General features: G+C 34.5%; 1 protein-coding gene and 1 long non-coding RNA gene across 3 annotated transcripts in view; one reads left to right on the top strand and one right to left on the bottom strand.

The window, feature by feature from the left end:
* LOC136043948 (JNK-interacting protein 1-like) overlaps positions 1-21,267 on the bottom strand; it is a 112,376-nt gene that overhangs the window by 19,437 nt on the left and 71,672 nt on the right. Inside the window, exons 5-8 of the mRNA XM_065729023.1 lie at positions 19,207-19,395; positions 10,303-10,454; positions 7,089-7,214; positions 3,350-3,528 (exon numbers count right to left, since the gene is read on the bottom strand). Coding sequence (XP_065585095.1) covers positions 3,350-3,528; positions 7,089-7,214; positions 10,303-10,454; positions 19,207-19,395 — 646 coding nt within the window. The remainder of the gene's footprint in view (positions 1-3,349; positions 3,529-7,088; positions 7,215-10,302; positions 10,455-19,206; positions 19,396-21,267) is intronic.
* LOC136043949 (uncharacterized) overlaps positions 1-21,267 on the top strand; it is an 87,836-nt gene that overhangs the window by 16,398 nt on the left and 50,171 nt on the right. For both annotated transcript variants that reach the window (XR_010621759.1, XR_010621758.1), the window contains exon 3: positions 17,464-17,580. This is a non-coding gene — a long non-coding RNA (uncharacterized LOC136043949). The remainder of the gene's footprint in view (positions 1-17,463; positions 17,581-21,267) is intronic.

Below are 21,267 nucleotides of genomic sequence, written 5' to 3'. Positions count from 1 at the left end.
ACGGCGGGAGTAAGTATGACTCTCTTATTGGAAAGCAGTATCTTATTATGCTGAGACGGCTTTGGTAATTGTTTCTATTACTATACTGATTTAAAAAAAATCAACATTAATAACTTAACTGATATTCACGTCTGGAAATGATTGTATCGAACAAGGGATCATAGAAAATCCAGAGAGAGATTATTTGATTTTTTGTATTTAAGCTCATATTATACAAAAATTTAGGATTTTACATATATCTTTCTCGGGGGGATTGTATAGAACAAGTGATCGTAGAAAATCCGGAGAGATATTATTTGATCGGAAAGAAAAAAATTGTAGTGCCATTTTGAATTGACCACAATATCGGAGGACATCTAGCCTTCCTCCTACCCCATTCTTTCACCATCGTCTTTCTATACAAAAATTGAGATAGTCAATTTTGGTTCAAAATAGCCGAAAGTTTTAATACCTATATTTTTGAAGATAACTTGACCCCTCAACACCCACTGGGCAATGGCTACAAGCTTCGAAATTTGCCTATTGTTTACATATTTTATTAGTTATTGGTAGTATACAGATATCATTCAAGCGAAGTATTTTCGGTGGGGAAGCGGTTATTTTATACGGGGAGATTTTCACATTTTCACTCTGGAAAGGTGACTTTCCAAAGGAAATCTTTACACGGGGGAGAAACTTTGCTAAAATTGCTATGCAAAATCCATTTTTATTTTTCATGCATGGTGAGCCAAATTCGAATCTGCAGTAGTTGAAAAAATTCAGAAAATAAATAAAAAAACAAGTTTTTTTTTTAACTGAAAGTAAGGAGTGACATTAAAATTCAAAACGAACGGAGATTATTCCTTATTATTGTTTAAACAGAATAACTACTTTTTGTTAAATTTTAATGTTGCTCCTAACATTCAGTTAAAAAACTTGTTTTTTTTATTTAATTGTAATAACAGCCCAGTATTTCATAGGTGCAGAGGAGCCACCCAAAGAAATCAAATGATCTTTGTTTAAGGTTAACCGTAAAATTTTGAAATGAACACTGTTGAATGAAATGAAAGAAATATTAATAAAAAATGAAAGTTCGTGTTTGAGATTCACGTCAGTAAATGCAATCTTATTGATAAAAAAAGAATTTGCACCCAAATCTAGAGGAAAAAGAAGCACCTGATTTGCTCTATGAAAAAAAACCTGTGTATCCAGTTATGCGATTTTCAGTAGTAGTGGATGCCCCCCCCCCAAAGAAATTGGCAAAAATCCGCAAAAGCAAGCTGAACAATATTTCACCAATCAGCTTAAGCCGATGTAAGTCTCTTTTGAATCGACACTTGTCGTTGGAAATCAACATATTATTAATCTTTGAATTTTTGTGGACGAAAAGTGTTGTTAAATTTATCGAATTATTTTTGCTGATTTAAATACACTTTTAAACGTAGCAACACTGACAAAAGGTGATACCACCCTAAAAAATTCATACTTTAAAATATTGTTCCAATTGTTCTACTTATGTGTAAATGTGTATTGTTCCACTCGATATTTTCAGTATCTTAGCTTGCATAGTTAGAATTTGAACGTGACATGACACGCATACAGGGGACTTCCGAGCCTCCTTCCACAAGATCTCGAGATTCATTGATTTGTAACGTATTTTTTTGTATTCTGTATCTAATTCACCAATCTCGATTACCTTTAGCTTTATTTTATACCCCTTTAATTGTTATCCTAAAAAAAAAAAAGAAAAAAAAAAGGCACATTCCTGATCCTCAAAAAATATATTTCTTACTTCTAATTTTACTGTGCATCGGAGAAGAACTAAGAAGAAGAAAAAAACAACACATAATTTGGGAAAAAAAAAAACAGTTAGGCTACTACCTTGAGCTAAAGAAGTAATGATATTGCCAAATATTTTACCTTTAACTTTCCCTCTCAAAAAGCAAAACAAATAAGAACAACAAAAATAAGCTGGTGGCGGCCGGACGAAAAAAAGAACAAGGAAACACTATACTTAATTCACGAATGTCGTATGGTCCTTAGAATTAAATGTGCATATGTCCCATGAATTTAACGCCTTTGTTCGTGATTTGTGTTTGATTTTGTAAATAAATACAACTATAAATAGCTAAATGATGATTTTTTTTCTTGAAAACGGCTCCCTTATTTTTTTTTTTTTTTTTTTTTTTTTTTTTTAATTGGTACCCTGGGATTTTCTAGCTTGAAAAATGGTCTAGATAGGTCATGAATCTGAGAAATTCCTTTAGTCCTTAATTTTGCAGAAAAAATCGTGTTAGTGACATCATATCTATAAATTAATTCATAAATTACTTCATTTTCCTCCGGAGTGGTCGCATCGTCCTTAAGGAGGCCCTAGACGGTAAATCATTTTAATCAAAAGTTTCTGTCAATCAATTGACGTGAGCTTTAATTAATCTTCAATGACCCTTCAATCGACCCTTCAATTTTGACCAAAGCTAATGTAACATGCTCCTTTGGTTAAAATGATTAAATCCTTCAAACTTTTTATCAATCACCGTCAACGCTTGAGTCAAGCCTGAAACAGGTTCCTAAACGATCAATCGTGCTTGAGTCAATTGATTGACGGAAGCTTTCGATCAAAATGATTGGCATTCTAAGGCCTCCTTTAGTGTCTATGACACACGCAAAATTATACAAGATGACAAATGACTCTGAACAGCTAAAGAAAAAGGTATGGAACAAGAAATAGGAAAGATCTCATTCACTGTAGAATGAAGAGACGTGTATTTAAGCGTCTGCAAAGATAAACAGGAAAAGGGAAATGAATTCACACATGAATTTCTTAACCACTCTGGAATGGAATGAAGTTATTTCGGTGAATATGAAGGGTAAACAGGGAAAGAAGAATTTAATTCATACCAGAAAAAAATCATGCGTGTTAGGTCACATTTCAATACAGTCAGAATTCAAAAATTACGCCATTATTTTACTTGGGATGGTCTTATTACAGTATGATCTGTAACTTTTCATGTCTGTTGTAGTTGGTATTGATATTTTTTGTTATATTTTTGTTTATTGAACAAAAAAAAAGTTTGGAGAGCCTTACTAGCCAGCAAAAGAGAAAAAAGTTTCAAATGCGGGCGAAATTCCAGTCTTGTTATTGCGAACGATTGGGAAGGAAAAAACTACTGGGTTTTTGCAGTCATCTACTAGGCCCGTGAGACTTTTGTCTCACTTGAAACCTTCGTGAAACCATAGTGGTTTACGAAAATTTCTATTGAATACAAAACGAGTTCTACTGATCACTGCAAAAAATTACCGATGGTTAACAGATTATAAAAGTGAGTGGAAACGCTGTTCAATATATAGTTTGTACAATCATACTTACCCAACAGCTTCTGCTATTGGTCGCGTTGCACTACTCCCTCTGAACACATGACATGCAAACCTTTGTCGTGTTGGGTGTTTAGTAATGAAACCAAAATACCTATGATCAGTTGGGTGAAATCCACAAAATGATACATTTCTAAGTGCATAAAAGTAATCAAGGCATGAAACTTGATTTGGCTGAAAAAAAATTAAAGAAATAGTAGCAAATTTACAAAATTAAAAGAAATAAAAGGAAAGTATTGTACAACAGCTAATACTATAAGCTAGTTCGTTCAACATTTTTTACTGACGAAACATACTCAGGATATTCCTGGAAAAAAATTCCATACTGTACAGGTTACACTTGGAAGGTTTTCGGTCTATCGGGCTTAAGAGGGCACTATAAAAAGGAGCCGTTGTTGCTTTTTTTGCCAGTTGGTGTGGGGAAACCTTGATTTAAGTAAGCCTGGGCCATAGTTTTCTTGCAGTAGTTGTTAGCCTTTTTTCAGGAGCGCAGTTCCATCATTTTAATGGAGGGAGAGGGGCAAGAGGGAGTCCATTTCCAGGAAGTCTAGAGGCATGGAAATTCCTTCCGGGACATCGAAAGGGTTGTTGAAACGTTTTTGAAACACTCAAGCCTGAATATGTTCTCAATATATGTCTTCAAGCGATAGTAAAGAAAAGTAACTAAGTAAAGTGAAGTGGTAGTGAAGTAGTAAGTTTAGTGAAGAAGTAAAGTGAAGAAATGTGGAAAATACACTTCTTTGTCAAATTCAAAACATTATACAATCCACATAAGCAATAAACACACGTTAAACAAACATATAATATATATATATATATATATATATATATATATATATATATATATATATATATATATATATATATATATATATATATATATATATAAAATATGTAAAATATGCATATAAAATGCATATAAAAATATGTAAACAGGGCTTTGGTTGAGAGAAAGTGAAAGTTATACACCCATTATACGCCCATTATACACCACATTATACACCCATTTTTTTCAATCAGCTCTTCCACTAATGTTGCAGTATCTATACCCCTCCACGTCCCCCGAGCCCCACGCTAAGCACGGCATACTTGATTTCATAATTGAATTAAGCGCCATTCTAACAGCCGTGTATACTGTGCTATTCCGTTGCGTGCAATTTTGATGGATTTGATTTTTTAAGATTAAATTTCTTGTGCTAAACACTTAATATGAGGGATCTATTGAAATATTATTTATTAAATGGATTTGGATTGAATTGATTTGGTGGGTTGTTGATTTATATTAACTTGAAATCAGCGGGCCTTAAATGGTATAAGCTAAAATACAGGATCAATCTCAGTATTATTCCCTATTCTGTAATATCACATTGTGACATATATCTTGTGAAATTTTAAATACGTAAATTAAACTTACAATACACACTTAATCCTGGAATAAAAAGAAATCAATTCTTTTCGCTCAGTATTTCATAGACTTGTTACAAAACGTGTAATTGTCTACTTTTTTGTACATTAAATTCATTTATCACTTTATCAAGGTCAATTTGTACTTCTCTTTCGATTTTCAATAGTGCAATTGAAGATAACCTTTCTTGTCTTGTGGTGTTGCGGTAGTACGCCTTCAACCGTCAAAGTCAAGAAAAAACGCCTTCAACGTCAAAGTCAAGAAAAAGGTCTTTTACAAAACATAGAGAAAAGGCGCATTTAAAACATTTTTCAGTAAACACAGTTGCTCATTCTAGAATCTATTTGCTTTTTATTTCTTCAACACTGTAAAAACACTATAGCTCAGACCTTCAGCATTCAAAATCAAGTTTATTGTATCAAAAAAGGAGTGATGTGGCTCAATAGTAGCCGAAACTGTAAGAAACAGATTCTTGAAAATAATAGATAAAAAAAAAATCGAATTCTGATGCTCATGCAAAATATATAAAATTCACGAAGTTTAATGTCACCCATCAAAAGTTACGAGCCTGAGAAAATTTGACTAATTTTTGAAAAAGTGGAGAAACACCCCTAAGAAATCAAATGATCTTAGTAAAAATCACACGGTGAGACTCGGAATGTCAGAGAACCTAACTGTAGAGGTTTCAAGCTCCTATATACAAAAATGTGGAATTTTGAATTTTTGCCAGAAGCAAGATCACGGATGCTTGTTTATTTGTTTGTTTTTCTGTCCCCAGGGTGATCGTATCGAACCAGTGATCCTAGAAGATTGGGAGACAGTTCATTTGATCGAAAATCAGAAGTCCTAGTTTCCTTTTTAAGTGGCCAAAAGTATTGGAGGGTAGCTAGCCACCCTGCCACTCCTTTTTTAATCAAAATTTGTCTCATCAACATTTTGAGATAGCCATTTTCAGCATTATCAAAATTTCAGCATGGTTGAAAGATTTAACAACAGTATTTTTAGGATTATTTGACCCCCCCCCCCACCTCAGCCCCTGGGGGAAGGACTGCAAGTTATGAGCTTTGCACGTTACTTGCATATAATATTGGTTATAAAGATATTTATATCTTTAAACTAGCTGTAGCAACACCTAGTTGGTGGGGTGCTTCGCGCCCCCCAAGCCCCTCCGCGCGCGTAAGTCGTTACGCGCCATATTAGTTACGCGCCATTGTAGTTGTGTCCCTGTGTCCCACCTGTGAATAGAGATAGATATATATATATGTTTTTAACTACGTAAAACATGCGAATATACAACATTCTTCGCTGTCCCATTGTCTGTGCATATAAATAGATTGTCAGGTTTACTGACTCTTGAACATGCAACATATAATTGTCCATGGGAAAAACAATCCGTATTCAGATCTATACCTCATTATTCTAATGATGTGTCCCTGTGTCCCGGTCGTCATTTATATTCCCTGTGTCCCGGTCGTCATTTGTGTCCCGGTACCGGTCGTCATTTATATTCCCTGTGTCCCGGTGTCCCGGTCGTCATTTGTGTCCCGGTCTGTAATTTCTATTCGAACAATCCCTGTGTCCCCGTCGTCATTTATATATCCCGCCTGTGCCCCCGCGGCACACTTTTTTCCTTCCAAAAGCTGATGCAACGCTTCACGTTGCCATAGCAACATAATTTTTTGATTCTGTATAGTCATAGTTGAATTTTTAGATCCTGAAATTTCCTTTTTTTCGAGATGCCAGCAACGTCCATCCTGTAAGTACGAGGTTAGAGAATGCAAATCTTACTTCAAAGAAGCAAGAGCTTACTAAATTCTGGATCCCCCCCAGCTGTTAACGAAAGATTGATCCTTTTCAATGTAGTCAGTATAATTTTTACTTTACATATTTTAATTGCTTAAATAAGCTTGTATATTAAAACCTATATACAAGTTTCATGCTTAATAATTATAATAAATATCACAGACTGTTTTTTTTACAAAGCTTCAAATAATAGATAAATACGTTCTGGAGCTAAGATCAGGGCGCTAATGACACTTCAATGGCACTTGTTAATATGTGGCTCCAAAACGTCGGCCTTTGACAAGTTGAGTTTGGCAACCATGCGTGAAACAGCAACTTGTATCTCTATATTTATGTCCTATTTAAATGAAGCATGCCCTTCCCTTTTGTCTAACACTAAATTTAGTAAAAAAAAAAACAAGGCCAAAAACAGGTCACCTGTGGTTGAATAGTAAAGATATCAAACATTTTTTAAGTTAAAAATATCTTGCATACAATGCAAGAGAATATTCTATTTAATAAAACTAAGAGGAAAAAGGAAACTTACGGGTGGTTTATTCTTATCAACCATTCTAAGGCCTTGATCGGATATCTCCAGTATACAAGCTTGAGGAAATGGAGATGGATGCATTTCTCGTATCCGTCGAACTGCAGAACATAAAACTTGTTGACCCTAGATGAACAGATAAATTTTAAAAGGTTATTCTTTAAAGCCGTCCTGGCTGAGTGGATTGGTGCGCTGGATTCAGGATCCTTTGTCTGAGAGGACGCGGGTTCGAATCCCAGCGTACGCAATTGTTCAGTTTGGGACGGGGGCCAGTGGCGAGACTCTGTAAGCTTAGCCAGAGTCGACCCAGCTCTAAATGGGTACCTGGAGAAATCTGGGGAAGGTAAACAGGAAGGGTGTGCGAAAGCACAGGATGGTTGGCCCCCAGCCCCCCATTGCACTTCCTGGCTGAAGGGCCAAGAAACAGGGATGAGCACCGCTAGTAGGGACCGTAAAGTCTAATGCCTTATCCTTTTATTCTACCTAGTACGTTCTCCCTTAACAGGTGAAACTTTCCATTTTCAAAGAAACATTTATTAGATATCTGTTTGTTTCAAGTTGTTCAGGAGAGTAAAGAGAAGGAGGTATCTGACTTGGAATATTTTCAGTCCAGCAGAAGATGGGAGCTTTCTCTTTCTCAGAACGAATTCGTAGCGCTTATTCTAAGTATATTGCTTCAAGTGAAGAGAGGATTGGGTGTAAACTTGATCCATTCCTCTACGTTGATGCTGAGGAGGAGCCTTAAAAGACACTTATTGAGGGCCTCAAGAGTATTTCATTGAAATGTAATCATCACCCCTTACACAAACATGGATAGTCTAATCTACTCACATCCCCCTTAGAAGTTCATATCACTTAAAAATTGGACTGCATATAAATTAGTGATGCTTACAATTCATAAATAGAATCAATGTGGTGATGGAATTACTTTCCTTAATCAGAGGAGACCGAAGCACTTATGTCAAGGGCGGGGAGGGGTGATATTCTCAATTTACAAAGTTTTAGGTGAAACTGTAGTAATTTTCATCATCTTAAAAATCTATGAATAACAATCCTTCTACTATTTTTGTTGAATTACGGAAACAAACTTGGAATAAAAAATGGAATACTACATGCGCACATGTATAGCTAAGAAAAGTATAAACCAACATTTGCCACTTCCATAAAATCATCCACCACTAAATAATCTTATTTACATCAACGGCAGGTTGATCCCTTCATATCCTTTGGTCATATCCTTTCTGCACAATGTTCTTGCCCTTTAAATTGCAGCCTAATCAATTGGAATAAAAGTATATCCTCCTTTCTGTTGAATACTGTGTGGTGGGGACGGAGCTAGGTGGAGGGTGATATACCTTCTTTATAACTCAAATTATACGTGATTAAGTTCCTGTATGATTTTGCTTCAAACAACATAAAACTGGATTATATATACATATCAAAAATCATTCCAAGTCTAAAAATCAATTCTAAAATCAAAAAATCAAGTCTAAGAATCAAGTCAAAAATCATTCTGGTCTAAAAAACCTGGAAAAATGGCTTCATTTCCTGATAAAAGGCTAGAAAGGCGAGGGGTAGAAATATTAAATATATTTAGGAGCCGAAGGACAACTTTGTGTCCCCGCAAACATAGGTTTATGATTCTTTTCTATTTCATTTCATTCATTATATTTCAAGCGTGATGCAGCATGTCTACCTTGCTTCTTAAGAAATGAAATTGGGAAATGGGGTAATGAGGGGAGCAAGGGCCCATTTGGGGCTTTCAGCTTGTTTTTCTACTGAATGATGATTTTCTTTGCTTGTGAGTTGCCATTATTTTTTTTCGATTTGTGCAATAACATGGTGCTTCTCATGTAAAGAACATGTTATTATTTCCAAAATTATGCCTTTTAGCCTTTCAGGGATTATTGAATGGTGTTAAAAAAAAGGTTATTTGCTCTTACTTGAATTTTGTTTCCCAAGCCGTGGGCCGACTTTCTAATATCACTGCTAAGAAAGAAGCAGAGAATAAGCTCTGATTTCGTCAGCAACGAGAGAGCCACTACAATTTAGGAAGGATGTGTCATGCCTTTTCTCTGCCACAGTCCGAAACGTAAAAAATGTTAATACAAACTTTACCAAAATTAAAAATAGAAATGCCCTGTAAAAGTGAGTGGGATCAATTTATACCTATGACAGAATGCCCTTTTGTTAAGGATCTTTATTTTTTTCAAATTATTTTTCTTAGGAAATATGTTTGTGATACGGCCGGGATCCCACGCACATCAACAATCGGAATTATTCATCAATCTGACTTGAGGTTCTCATATCCCAATAAAATTAAAGAAGCTAGGCCTTTGTCGCCTTCTGACTATATACTGAAATCAATGATATAAAAAGCAAAAAAATGGAGTGTTGTTACTCCTCCAACACTGTTATGCGTGAATGTAAACAACTTTTCAAAAAGCCATGTCGCGGTCAATTCAGTTCTTCTATCTAGAGATAGTTTTGACGACTATTAATGATAATATTGGAAATTATTAATATGTGACTTTTGTTTGTTGTATTTGTTTCCATTTTGACGTGAAGTCGCTTTGTCGACGATTGTCGCTTTCTGACTATGTCGCTTTTTGACTATATACTGAAATAGATGATAAAAAAGCAAAAAAAATGGAGTGCTGTTACTCCTCCAACACTGTTATGCGTGAATGTAAACAACATTTAAAAAAGCCATGTCGCCGTCAATTCAGCTCTTCTAAACGTGAGTTAATTTAAACGACTATTAATGATAACAATAGAAGTTATTAAGATACTATACTGAAATAGATGATAAAAAAAGCAAAAAAATGAAGTGTTGTTACTCCTCCAACACTGTTATGCGTGAATATAAACAACATTTAAAAAAGCCATGTCGCAGTCAATTCAGCTCTTCTAAACGCGAGTTAATTTCAACGACTATTAATAATAATTCGGAAGTTTTTAAGATGTGACTTTCGCTTGTTCTTTTTGTTTCTATTTTCTTTACACGTCTTGGTTTTTTAACTTAATTCATTTTTTCTCTTTTGATAAAGACTTCTTGACGTGAAGTCAAAATATTCGGATTTCTTTATTGTGTAAAGTTATTTGCTTTTGTTTTGTCCACTACTTTATTTCAAAACATTATACCCGTTTTCTCTATATTTTAATTTGTTAAATTCACCAAAGGTCCTTACCTTTAATAAATTATTGATCTTACCTTGTGCTGCATGGTTTCTACCGAACCAAGATAATGAAGAAGGTATCTCTCTTTTCGGACTACAGGTGTATTTGGATCGAATTCTGAATATTCTGCGTCAACAACATAGGCACTAGGAAATATCCCTTTCCGTCTTGTTCGAAGATTTACGCCTAAAGGAAAGTATATTTAATGGAAAAAATAAGCAGCTTGTATGAAGGACTTTTGTTCTGGGGAGGGTTGTTATTTTTTCGGGGAATTTTACACACAAAAACATTAAAATGCATCAAAAACTTGGTTATATGCATTTTAACAATGTTTCTACGAGTCGGGTGATATTTTTTTTTTTGGGGGGGGGGGTAAAACCTGCTAATCCTCCCACCCTTGATACGGCCATATAGACAGGGTATACTGACAGTGCAAAGTAGACCTAAATAAGGGCAGACTATTACGAAAATTGTTAGGTTGTAGGGATTTATCACATCCGGAAATGGGACAGTTTTTCGTTTGATTCAACTTATCTTACTAGACATCTAGACTGGACCAAGAAACATATCTTGGGCCCAGTTAATGAAGAAAAAATATTGGTTGTATTGATCCATGACGTAAGAATGTTTAAACAAAAATGTTTCCAAATAACTTGCAAATTCTTGGGTATGTAGACAGAGACAATAGATCTCAATAAATGTAAGACAATTATAAATAATAATTATTTATTATTTTTTCCGCGATAAGTGCGGTACCTAAGTTCACCAATCTTGTTAGCTAGTGGCACCCCACACCTCTTAGTGCGTATGTTAAGAACTATATTTCTGGGCTAAGAGCTTCCCAATCAGTTACGCTTAATAATATTTTATTGAAGCCTAATGAGTTTCAATTTCTTGAATATTAAAAGTAGATTGAAGAGCCACCCTAAGAAACAGTAATACAAGCAATTTTTTATTTAAATTTTGATATGGGCCCCGTAGAATAAACGTTTTCCACGATTTTTCTCAGACAATCTAAAATAGTAGAGACGAAAAAAAAAATCAAAAATGGTTTGATTGGTTTTTGACACTCGCAGAAAACCCAATATGTCTCTGTTTGTCTCCAGTTGGCTTGTGACTTACTTGGACAAACTAGACTTAATGAGACGAAAGTTGTAAAATTAGGTTGCATCGATTCACGAAAGAAAACGGTAAAAATTCAAACATGTTTTGTTTTCAGTAAAGCGTAAATTGCGTTCTGGTCTTGAAAAGGCATGGGGGTATCAGCCCTACTCATGTTAATTTTTGCTTGTTTAGAGTTTAACTCGGCTATTTATTGTATTTTCTGTTCGTTTTGAGTTTAATTTATTTGTTTATAGTGATATGTGGTTGTTTTACGCTTGGAAAAATATTTGACTTTATTTTTGCTCATGCTTGGTTCAGTGGAGCTCTTTATTTTTTTTGGAAAAACTTGTTTTGTGGAAAAAGTTTTTTAAGTTAATTTTTGTTCGTTTTTAAAGACATACTTTTTCATGTAAAAAATAATATTTATATTTTTTCGGTTTTTTTCTATTAGAATCCATAGTATGGGTTGCTATTTGTATATTGGAGAAACTTTTTCAACAATCTTTATCATGACACAAATATTACTTTTTAATTTAATTTTCTAGCTTCCGAAGTCGACCTGAAAAATAAAACTTAACAATATTCCCAAAGATTTTATCTATGTTCTTTGACAACCTGGCTGCACTTACACTCTTTTATCTAAATTGCAAGAGCAGAAGTAACAATAATAGTACCCCCAGAAGTTTTAACTTAATACTCCCAATCGTTCTCGATATTTTTCTGAGGTGTCTCATGCGTCTGAGGTGTCAACCACAAACACAATGCTTTTTGATTTATTTTAAAGCAAAATTTAGTTTTAGAATATGATGGGCCAATTGCATAATTGTGGGGGATTGAGATGCTTAATATTCCTAAAGACATAGTTGCTGCACCATTCTACTATGCTGAACAATAAAGTTGTCTCAACATTTTGACTTGATGCGCATAGAAAATGAATGGGATTGAGAGAAGGGCTACTTGCCCTCCAATTTCTTGTTACTCTAAAAAGAGCACCAGGACTTTCAATTTTGAATTGAACTAGCTCTTTTAAAAGTTTCAAAGATATTTTTAGATTCAAAAATTTCAATGATATTATAGGGTGGTGCTGCCTATGAAATTGCATATATGCCTTTTTGAAAACCTGCGTGCATACAGTTTTTTCCTTTAATTGTAACCCCTAATCATTTCCTAAAAGTTTCATCTTAATACCTTTAGCGTCATTAGTTACATTAATTGTAGTGGTAGTATTACAAGTATACATATAGTGCCTTCTGATGCTATATGTTCAAACAGTTCAAACACCCTTCGAAACTTACCCTTAAAATTCTAAATTGATATTATAATTTGTTCTTTAGATATTGCTTTGTCATTTTTTTGAAAGTCCACATGCTCATAGCTTCCTTTGATTTAGTTCAAATACACTAAAATATGCCTTAAAATCTTCTCCTTAATACATTTAGCTTGTGCAGTATTAACAGTTGTAGCAGCTCAGGTAGAAGTATGCGCATAACACTTTGATTTATTTCAACATCACGTTCAACACACGCTGAGGGTTTCAGCTTAATAAAGACCATCAACCATTCCTAAAGCATTTCTGATGCTTCTGCCTAACAGCCTGTGTGGGTATAGCGTGTTTCGATTTAGTTCCATACAGTTTCTATGCCATACCAAAATTTTCGCCTTAGTATCCTTAGTTTACTACCTATTTTCTAACCTATATAGTACTAACCTATTGCCTTTTGGTTAGTTGAATAAGCCTCTCATCAAGCCCTAGAAGTTTCAACTTAATACAATTAGCCATTGCTATGACATTGCTGGTATGTCCTTTTAATAACCTGTAAGTTCATATACTTCATGAAATTTACATCAACATGTTCCTACAAGTAGTGGCAATAGTAGTAATAGTGGTAGTAGTAGTAATAGTAGTAGTAGTAGCAGTAGTAGTAAATGTAGCAGTGACAGTAATATTAGCAGTAGTGTGCACATATTGCCTTTTGGTGAGCTGATCTTCCCCTTTAAGTATTCTCTGAAAGCTTCTACTTAATACCAAAATCATTTCTTGATATACGCTATTTTGATAATGCGCATGCACATATCGTCTTTTGATTTATTTCAAACTTCCCCTTGATACTGTAAATAGAGCAGTGTGGTAGTAGTAGTGTTGGTAGTTGCAGTAGCAGTGGTAGCATGCAAACATTGCCTTTTTGATCATATTCCTTATCATTTACTGAATTTTCCAAATTAATATACTAAGTACCCTTTTCACAATCGGTATACAAATACCATGTTTTAACTTAGTTCAACACTCCCCTCAATATTCTCTGAAAGACTCGCCTGAATATCCTGTGTCTTCTTGGAAAGTTAAGTTCAACCATGCATACCTTTCTCAATAACATGTACTATATGTAAACAGTGAACGAATTGCCTAACTTACAGCCTTTGCCCTGAGGACTGTGGGCAGGTTGACAACCCCAAAGACATAATTACTGGACCTTTCAACAACGCTGAATAAATTAGCTTTGTTAAAATTCGTTATGATATATTTTGGGGAGTTATGGAGTTGGGGGGACTGACGTCCCTTCTTTTACTTTTGACCCTAAGAGGGGCTCTAAAACTTGCGATTTCCAATCAAATGAGCTCCATTTCTATACAAAGTTTGTATAATTACCCGTTTCATAAACACCTTACAAGCTCTTTTCATAATTTACAACCCTTTCCTATGGGCTCTGGGGGATTGTGTCCACTCTGATGACATAATTATATGATTTTTGGACTATTGGTAACAAAAGGTTATCTCACAATTTCAAGTGAATGTGTTTTCGGAAAAGTGGATGTCAGGGAGAGGGCTAGCTGCCCTCCATCATGTTTGACTCTTAAAAGGGAACTAGAACTATACATTTTAAATCATAGTAGCCTCTTCTAAGGTTCACACAGCCATCCCTTTTGTAAAAGCCTTATTTGCCCCTGGGGCATAACTTACAATCCTTACCCACAGACTCTATGGGACTCTGTCCACCCCAAAGGCCTTAGTATATAGTCTTTGTACTACTTTTGAACAAGTGACTGTATCAAAATCTTTATCGGATGGATTTGTGTAAAATACAACATGAAGGGGGGTGCTGCCCCCGATCATTTTGACTTTTAATAAGGGAATTAGAGCATCTGATATCCAATAAAATGATTCTCTTACAGAGTTTATACGACCACCCTTTCCACGAAAACCTTATTTGTCTGAGGGGTAAAACTTATAACCCTTGTGATGAGGGCTATGGGGGGGTTGTCATCCTCAAAGGCATAATTTCCTGACTTTTCCACTATGGTGAACAAATTGGCTATATCAAAATTTTTATAAGATTTGTTTTTAGAATTGAAGGGCATGGGGAAGGGGCTTGTTGCCCTCTAACCTATTTTGACTTAAAAAAGGTCCTTTCAATTCCCAACCGAATGAGTTTTTTTTTGAATTTCCACGACAACAAATGACCATCTCAAAGTTTCCATCAGATGCATTTTGGGAAAATGCGAGGTGTGTGTATAGGGGGGGGGGAGTATCCGTCTTCGAATGCTTTTAATCTTAGGAAGGGTGCTAGAACTTCTGATTATCATTCTAGTGAGCCCCCTCTGAATTTTTGACGACCCTCCTTTATATAAAAACCTTATATGCCCCCAGTGCATGACATATAACCCTTGCCGTGAGGGCTACGGGGGTTCATCCTCAAAGACATAATTTCCTGATTTTTTAACTATGCACATCAAAATGGTTATCTAAAAGTTTTGATTGGATATGTTTGCGGAAACGGTGGGCGTGGGAGGTAGGTTATTTGCCCTCCATTCACTTTTGACTGTTAAAAGGGCCACTGGCACCTCCAATTTTCAATCGAATGAGCCTTTCGGATGTTTTATGACAACAAATGGCCATATTAAAATTTCTATGTGTTGCATTTCAGGAAAATACGAGGTGTGGGGGGGGGGTTATTTACCCTCCGATCACTTTTAATCTTAAAAAGTCACTAGAACTTTTGATTACCAATACAGTGACGTCTCTCCGAAGTATATATAGTCACCCTTTCTGTATAAATCTTATATGTCTCCATGGCGTAACTTACATCCCTTGCCCTGAGGACCTTTTTTGGGGGGTGTTATCTTGGAAAAAATTATTTCCAGACCTTTTGACTATGTTGAACCAAATGACTATCTCAAAATTTTGATTGGATGTGTTTGGGGAAATGGTAGATTGTGGGAGGGGTGTTAGTTGCCCTCCAATCAATTTTGGCTATTAAAAAGGGCATTAGCCGTTTCAATTTCCAATTGAATGAGCCGCTTTTGAAGTTTCTATGACAACCTTTTCAATACGAAGTGCCCTGGTGTAAAAGCAAAAGAAAGCAAAATAAATATTGCATTATTCCCACATCGCTCTTGGCAGCGCTGTTGCGCTGCCTATGATTACCTATATTGTTCATAATGGTCATGCAGTAACTCCTATTCATAAAAATTTGGAGGGGGTAATTTTTTGTACTTCTAGAGGGGGGAGAGGCACTTCCATCTTTTTCGATTTTTTTTTCAATGAAAATACTAAAAAAGGCATTTTTTGGAATCTATGAATAAGGGGCAAAACATTGAGGGATAGTTTCAGGTCCATGGAAGACTAAAAACTCTGTCAATTATTAATCCGTACGGCTTAAGATCGCAGTTAATTTGAATTCCAATGAAATTTCTTTTAAAAAGTTATTGCTCAAAATTACCTATAGATCAACTATAGGAAAATTACAGATCAACTATCAATTATAACAAAATTACAGAAAATTCACGTATTGCCGAAAATTTATATTTAATCCAAAATTTTGGTCCTTATATAAAAGAGCTGAGGAAAAACCTTTTGAATAGTCCTATAACTAGCCCAAAATAAAGCTGTGTCAATTCAAAAGGGAAATAAATCAATTAAAAAAATAGTTCCTCCAGAACAAAATTCAAAAAAAGCAATGAATGATAGCTAGAAAAAATTATTTGATTCGATAAGTCAATCTTAAAACAAAATAATTTCCTATGGATAAATAGATGGAACCTACAAGAAACAGATATTAAAAAGAAGAATCATGTTAAGCCTAAACATAACAGATATTACTATGAAAGAATAAATGAAGCCTATAAGAAACATACTGTAAAACAAATAGTCAAGCCCGCCGTAAAAGCAACAAAAATATCCTCCAGTAAAATTTCTTTAGCCAAATCTGTGAACCCTCTTAAGGCCAGAGTTCCATTTGGGTTTTACTGAAAAAAAAATTGGATATTGAACATTTTAATTTTTTGTGTCCTTATGAAGTTTTCTCGGGAGAAATCGGCTCATAATGGGCTGGAATAACACACGGTGCATCTCAATGTTCAAGTTGTGTATCCCTGTTGTTTCTAGTTGTTTCTAAAACAACATTCTATTTTGTTTTGTCTCCACTTCTTATTTTGTCTTACTCTTCTTGTATTCTCCCTTTTCTTCTTGTATTTTGTTTATAAAATACAATACTTGTATTCTGTTTTATATTTAAAACAGCATTCTTCTCAATGTTCTTCATTTTTGATTGTCTCAACCTTTACCGGTCACACAAAATATCTTTTTGACAGCCAAACTTCACTCAGTCGATGAAAAGATTTAAACCGGTGATTGTTCGGCTCACTTATTCTTTAGATCAGGGTTGAAAAATTTTGAAAAACAAAATTCGGAATAATTTTGTTGTTGATGTCTCCGGTTCCAAACCATGACACATAATTACCTCAACCGTAGCTTTACTCGGTTTCACTTTTAGCTTAGGCTACCCCTTTAGTCTATATGTTGCAAGAGAATTAAAGTTAATAAAAAAAGAGAATTACAACTTATGATCGTTGGTTTCTTTGCGGCACCTTAGTTTTTCTAAAGCGTAACTCAGAATGGCTTATCCTTCTTATATCCAGCCACCTCTTAACCATGCCTGTCCGTCTAGAGCCCACAAGTCCACGATACAGAATATCATAGTAGTGATATCAAAAATATGAAGAAACTTGCTGCACAAATCATTTTCGGTGCAAATTATGTGTCTCGTGAGTCCGCTCTTGAGTCACTAAAAATTTTCTCTCTTTTCGAGCGTAGATACAAACTTGAATTTGGACACTCACTGCTTGCGAGTAAGAAGCATCGTTTATTGCTGCTGCCTCGTTTTATAAAGTGGATGCCTGCCCGAAGCCGGAATAAAATCGAACCGTTGAGGTAAATAGCTTCATAGATGACATTGCTTTTCCATTTACAAATCAAAGAGAGAAAAACAAGTATAATTTAAATAAAATAGTGTAAAAAACAAAAGAAAAACAGCAACAAAACCTTAAATAATAAAAATCTGAATATTTTGACTCCACGTCCAGGAGCTTTTATCAATGGGAAAAAATTTAAATCAAATTATCTATGGGAAAAAACGTAAAATAGCACTCAAGAGAAAAAGAAAAATAAACAAATAAATAAAACTCGTATCTTAATAACTTTCAAAGTACTGCAAACTGTAAATGACTGAATAATTGAGAAAAAACAGGTATTTTGCAGTATTGTAGAAGTTATTAAGATGTGAGTTTTATTTTTTTGTTTTTTATCTCTTGTGTATTGTTTTTGTCTTTTTTTTATGATTTAATTTATTTCTTATTCTTTTTCGTTTTTTCCCGTTGATAAAGGCTCACGGACATGGGGTTAAAATATTCAGATTTATTATTTAAGGTTTTGTTGCTGTTTTTTTTTCTTTTGTTTTGTTCCACTGTTTTATTTAAATTAATTTTGTTTTTCTCTCTTTAATTTTTAAACAGTGTAGATGCCGTATCAGTCATTTTGTGAACTCTTTTGTTCCGCTTTTTGGTTAATGCATTTAATTGTTTGTAATATATTGACCTGATGTTGCAAAAAAAAATAGCGTTATTTAGTTACGGCGTAGAGCAAAATAAAAAAAAAATATTGCATGAATTTCGTTTGATATTACGTCAATAGTAATAATTGGAAAAATTGGAATTTTAATCAAGTTTTACAAATAAGATTTGGGCTCTTATCTTGACTTATTTAAGGACAATAATTATTTTTTTTTACCCTTTTTAAAAACAGGATCGAAACAAGACTGCTAATCGAAAAACAGACTCGTTAGTAGAATAAAACTTAATATGACTTAATTAGACTTATATAATAATTAGACTTATAATCTTAATTAGACTTAATCTTAATATTCTATCTTAATATGTACAACTTAGTGTTTTTACTTTGTTTTTATTGTTCTTTAGGTTTGAAAGTTTACTGGGATTTCTGTTTATTGTGGGGATTGAAATTCAGTCTAAGGACTATGACAGATTCTTGGAATTTTGTATCCCCAAGTCTTTTCTAGCGTGCACCTCGAAGTCTACGAGATAATTTCAAAATCTAGCCACTTCGTTTTATTTTTAAAAAGTAATTTTTATTTGCTGAGAGAAGTACGTTTCGATTCAAAATATTACTATGATATATTATAATAATATTAAAAATCACTGAATTTTTAGACTGTAACAACAATTTTTAAAATTCAAAAGCGCTCTCCTAGGAGCAACTTTCACCTTTTTAAATACCTGGACGCCCGATAACGGATGACGAAAATAGAATTGCCACCTTCCCTATGTATACTAATAAAATATTTTCGAATTAATTTTAAGTCAAACTTAGTCTTTTTTCAAATACTATTTTTGAACTAATTTCCCCAAGAATGTCCATGGACGCTGTTAAACAAACACAAGGCATAATTACGTGTATCTTATTAAATGACTATAAATTAACCTGGTTTTAACCATTCAAGTAGCCTGCCGTCTGGAAAAAATGCCAAATTTTAGTTATTACCTTCGCACCAAAGGTCGTCTGCTTCCGTTTGTACATAAATGGGGTCACCGATATCCACCTCGATTTCATCATGGTGTCGAGGGACGAATCGATGAAGTCCTCTATGAGTAGCTTCTAAAATATCAGCCTCAGGGTAGGGCTCACCGCCTATACTGCTTCTCAAACTCCCAGGAGAAGATGGTGAAGAGCCTGATACATAAAAAAATAAATAAATAGCAGAAACAAGTGACCTTAGGGTGCCAACAAAATTGTATTTTAACGTTTAAAAAAATAAATAAGGTGTTGTTTTATAAGTTTAGCCAGGATTTTATTTGCAACTAGGGAAGGGTGGCGACGAAACCATGGGTCTTACAGGTGATTAATATATAGAAAAATGTTGGCACAGTAATCACGTGTACTTTTCGTTTTCCCCATGAATGTTACCATACGTTGGCCCAAGCATCAATTTGAAATTAGTTCGCTACCCGTAAAATTCATTCTTAAAAGAATCGTTTGGGCGGATCGTTTGTTCCATTCAAAGAGTTTGAAAACAATGGCGAATGCTTAATTTTCAGCGAATTCAAAATACTTCTTCTAGAACCCTCCACTGACGCCTACCTAATCATTTCGGTTATATATTGATCTGAGCTAAGTGTTAGCTCAGTCAGAACACTTGATGTACGTCATATCTGGATGATCAAATAGTCCGAAGATCGCTTTGCATTTTAATTCTTTTCAGTCTTTGCACTCTGAACATAAGCAGTACCTTCATTTCTTCTTGTAGTTGCTGTCAAGTGCCAAATTTTATGTCCCCCCCTCACGTCTGCGCCAGAGAAGAGAATTCTATCAAAAGTAAAACTTACAAGTTAAAATCTTACGAAAAGGATAGATTTTCACAGGTTTTCCCGTTTATATCGAATCATTTTGAATACGGACGTATAATTTACGCTTATAACGTAGTTAATTTTATAACGTTACGAAGTTTATATTATATCTTTATTGAGTTTAATCTTGTAACGTTATAAAGTTAGTTTATAACGTCTTGAAAACGTAGTTAATTTCTCCTTAGACTGGATTGTTCTAAATTTTGATATCATGAACTAATTAATATTCACTAATCATGTAGTATCTGTATCATAGTTGTAGTAACTGTTAACGTATAATTTGGAGAATCATGTGGTATCAGATAAGATTTTATGACTAACAACCAAAAGAAGGAGGGTAGGGGAGAGAATGGAAAAAAATGCCCCGTGTTGTAAAATTTATTAAGAAGTCTCTCATACATTTCCCGGTAGCGACCTTAAATAAGGAGCGACGCAGCTCAATAGCAACCGAAACTCTAAAAAAACGGAGTTTTTATATCGATAGATACCTTGTGCTGATTCCATATCTATAAGATCTATCAAGTTTAGTTTTGCCCTTCAAAAACTAAGAGCCCGAGGAAATGTGCCTGATTTTTGAAAAAGGGAGAAACACCCCCAGAAGTCGAGAAATCTTAAAAAAAAAAATCACATCATCAGTTTCAGCGTATCAAAAAACACTACTGTAGAAGTTTCAAGCTCCTATTTACAAAAATGTGGATTTTTTTTGCCATACGATCATGGATGCACATTTACCTGTTTGTTTTGTGGGTTTTTTTCCCCAGGGGTGATTGTACCGAATCATTCATCCTAGACGATCGGAATACGGCTCATTTAATCAAAAATCTAAATTTCTAGTGCCCTTTTCAAGTGACCTAAGATATTACAGGGCAAGTAGCCCCCCATTTTTTCCGAATTTTACACGATAGGAACTACAGTGGAGGAATTTTTCGTTTTTTCTCCATATTTGGGAATGGAGGATTTCATGGCTTTTTTTTTCAAAAACTGTGAGAAATTACAAAAAAACAAGTTTTTTCAACTGAATGTAAGGAGGAATTTTGAAACTTAAAGCGAACAGAAATTGTTCTGTATATGAGAAGGACTGTCCCCTCCTTAATACCCCGCTCTTTGCACTAGAGTTTGACTTTTTGTCCCAGTTCTGTAAGAATGATTCCTCAACCACAAGGGCCATTTAATGAGAATTAAAACCCTTTTTTTAAAT

Source organism: Artemia franciscana, chromosome 2 (genome assembly GCF_032884065.1).
Source record: "Artemia franciscana chromosome 2, ASM3288406v1, whole genome shotgun sequence".
NCBI classification, from domain to species: Eukaryota; Metazoa; Arthropoda; class Branchiopoda; order Anostraca; family Artemiidae; genus Artemia; species Artemia franciscana.
This window is presented reverse-complemented; position numbering and strand designations above follow the sequence as displayed.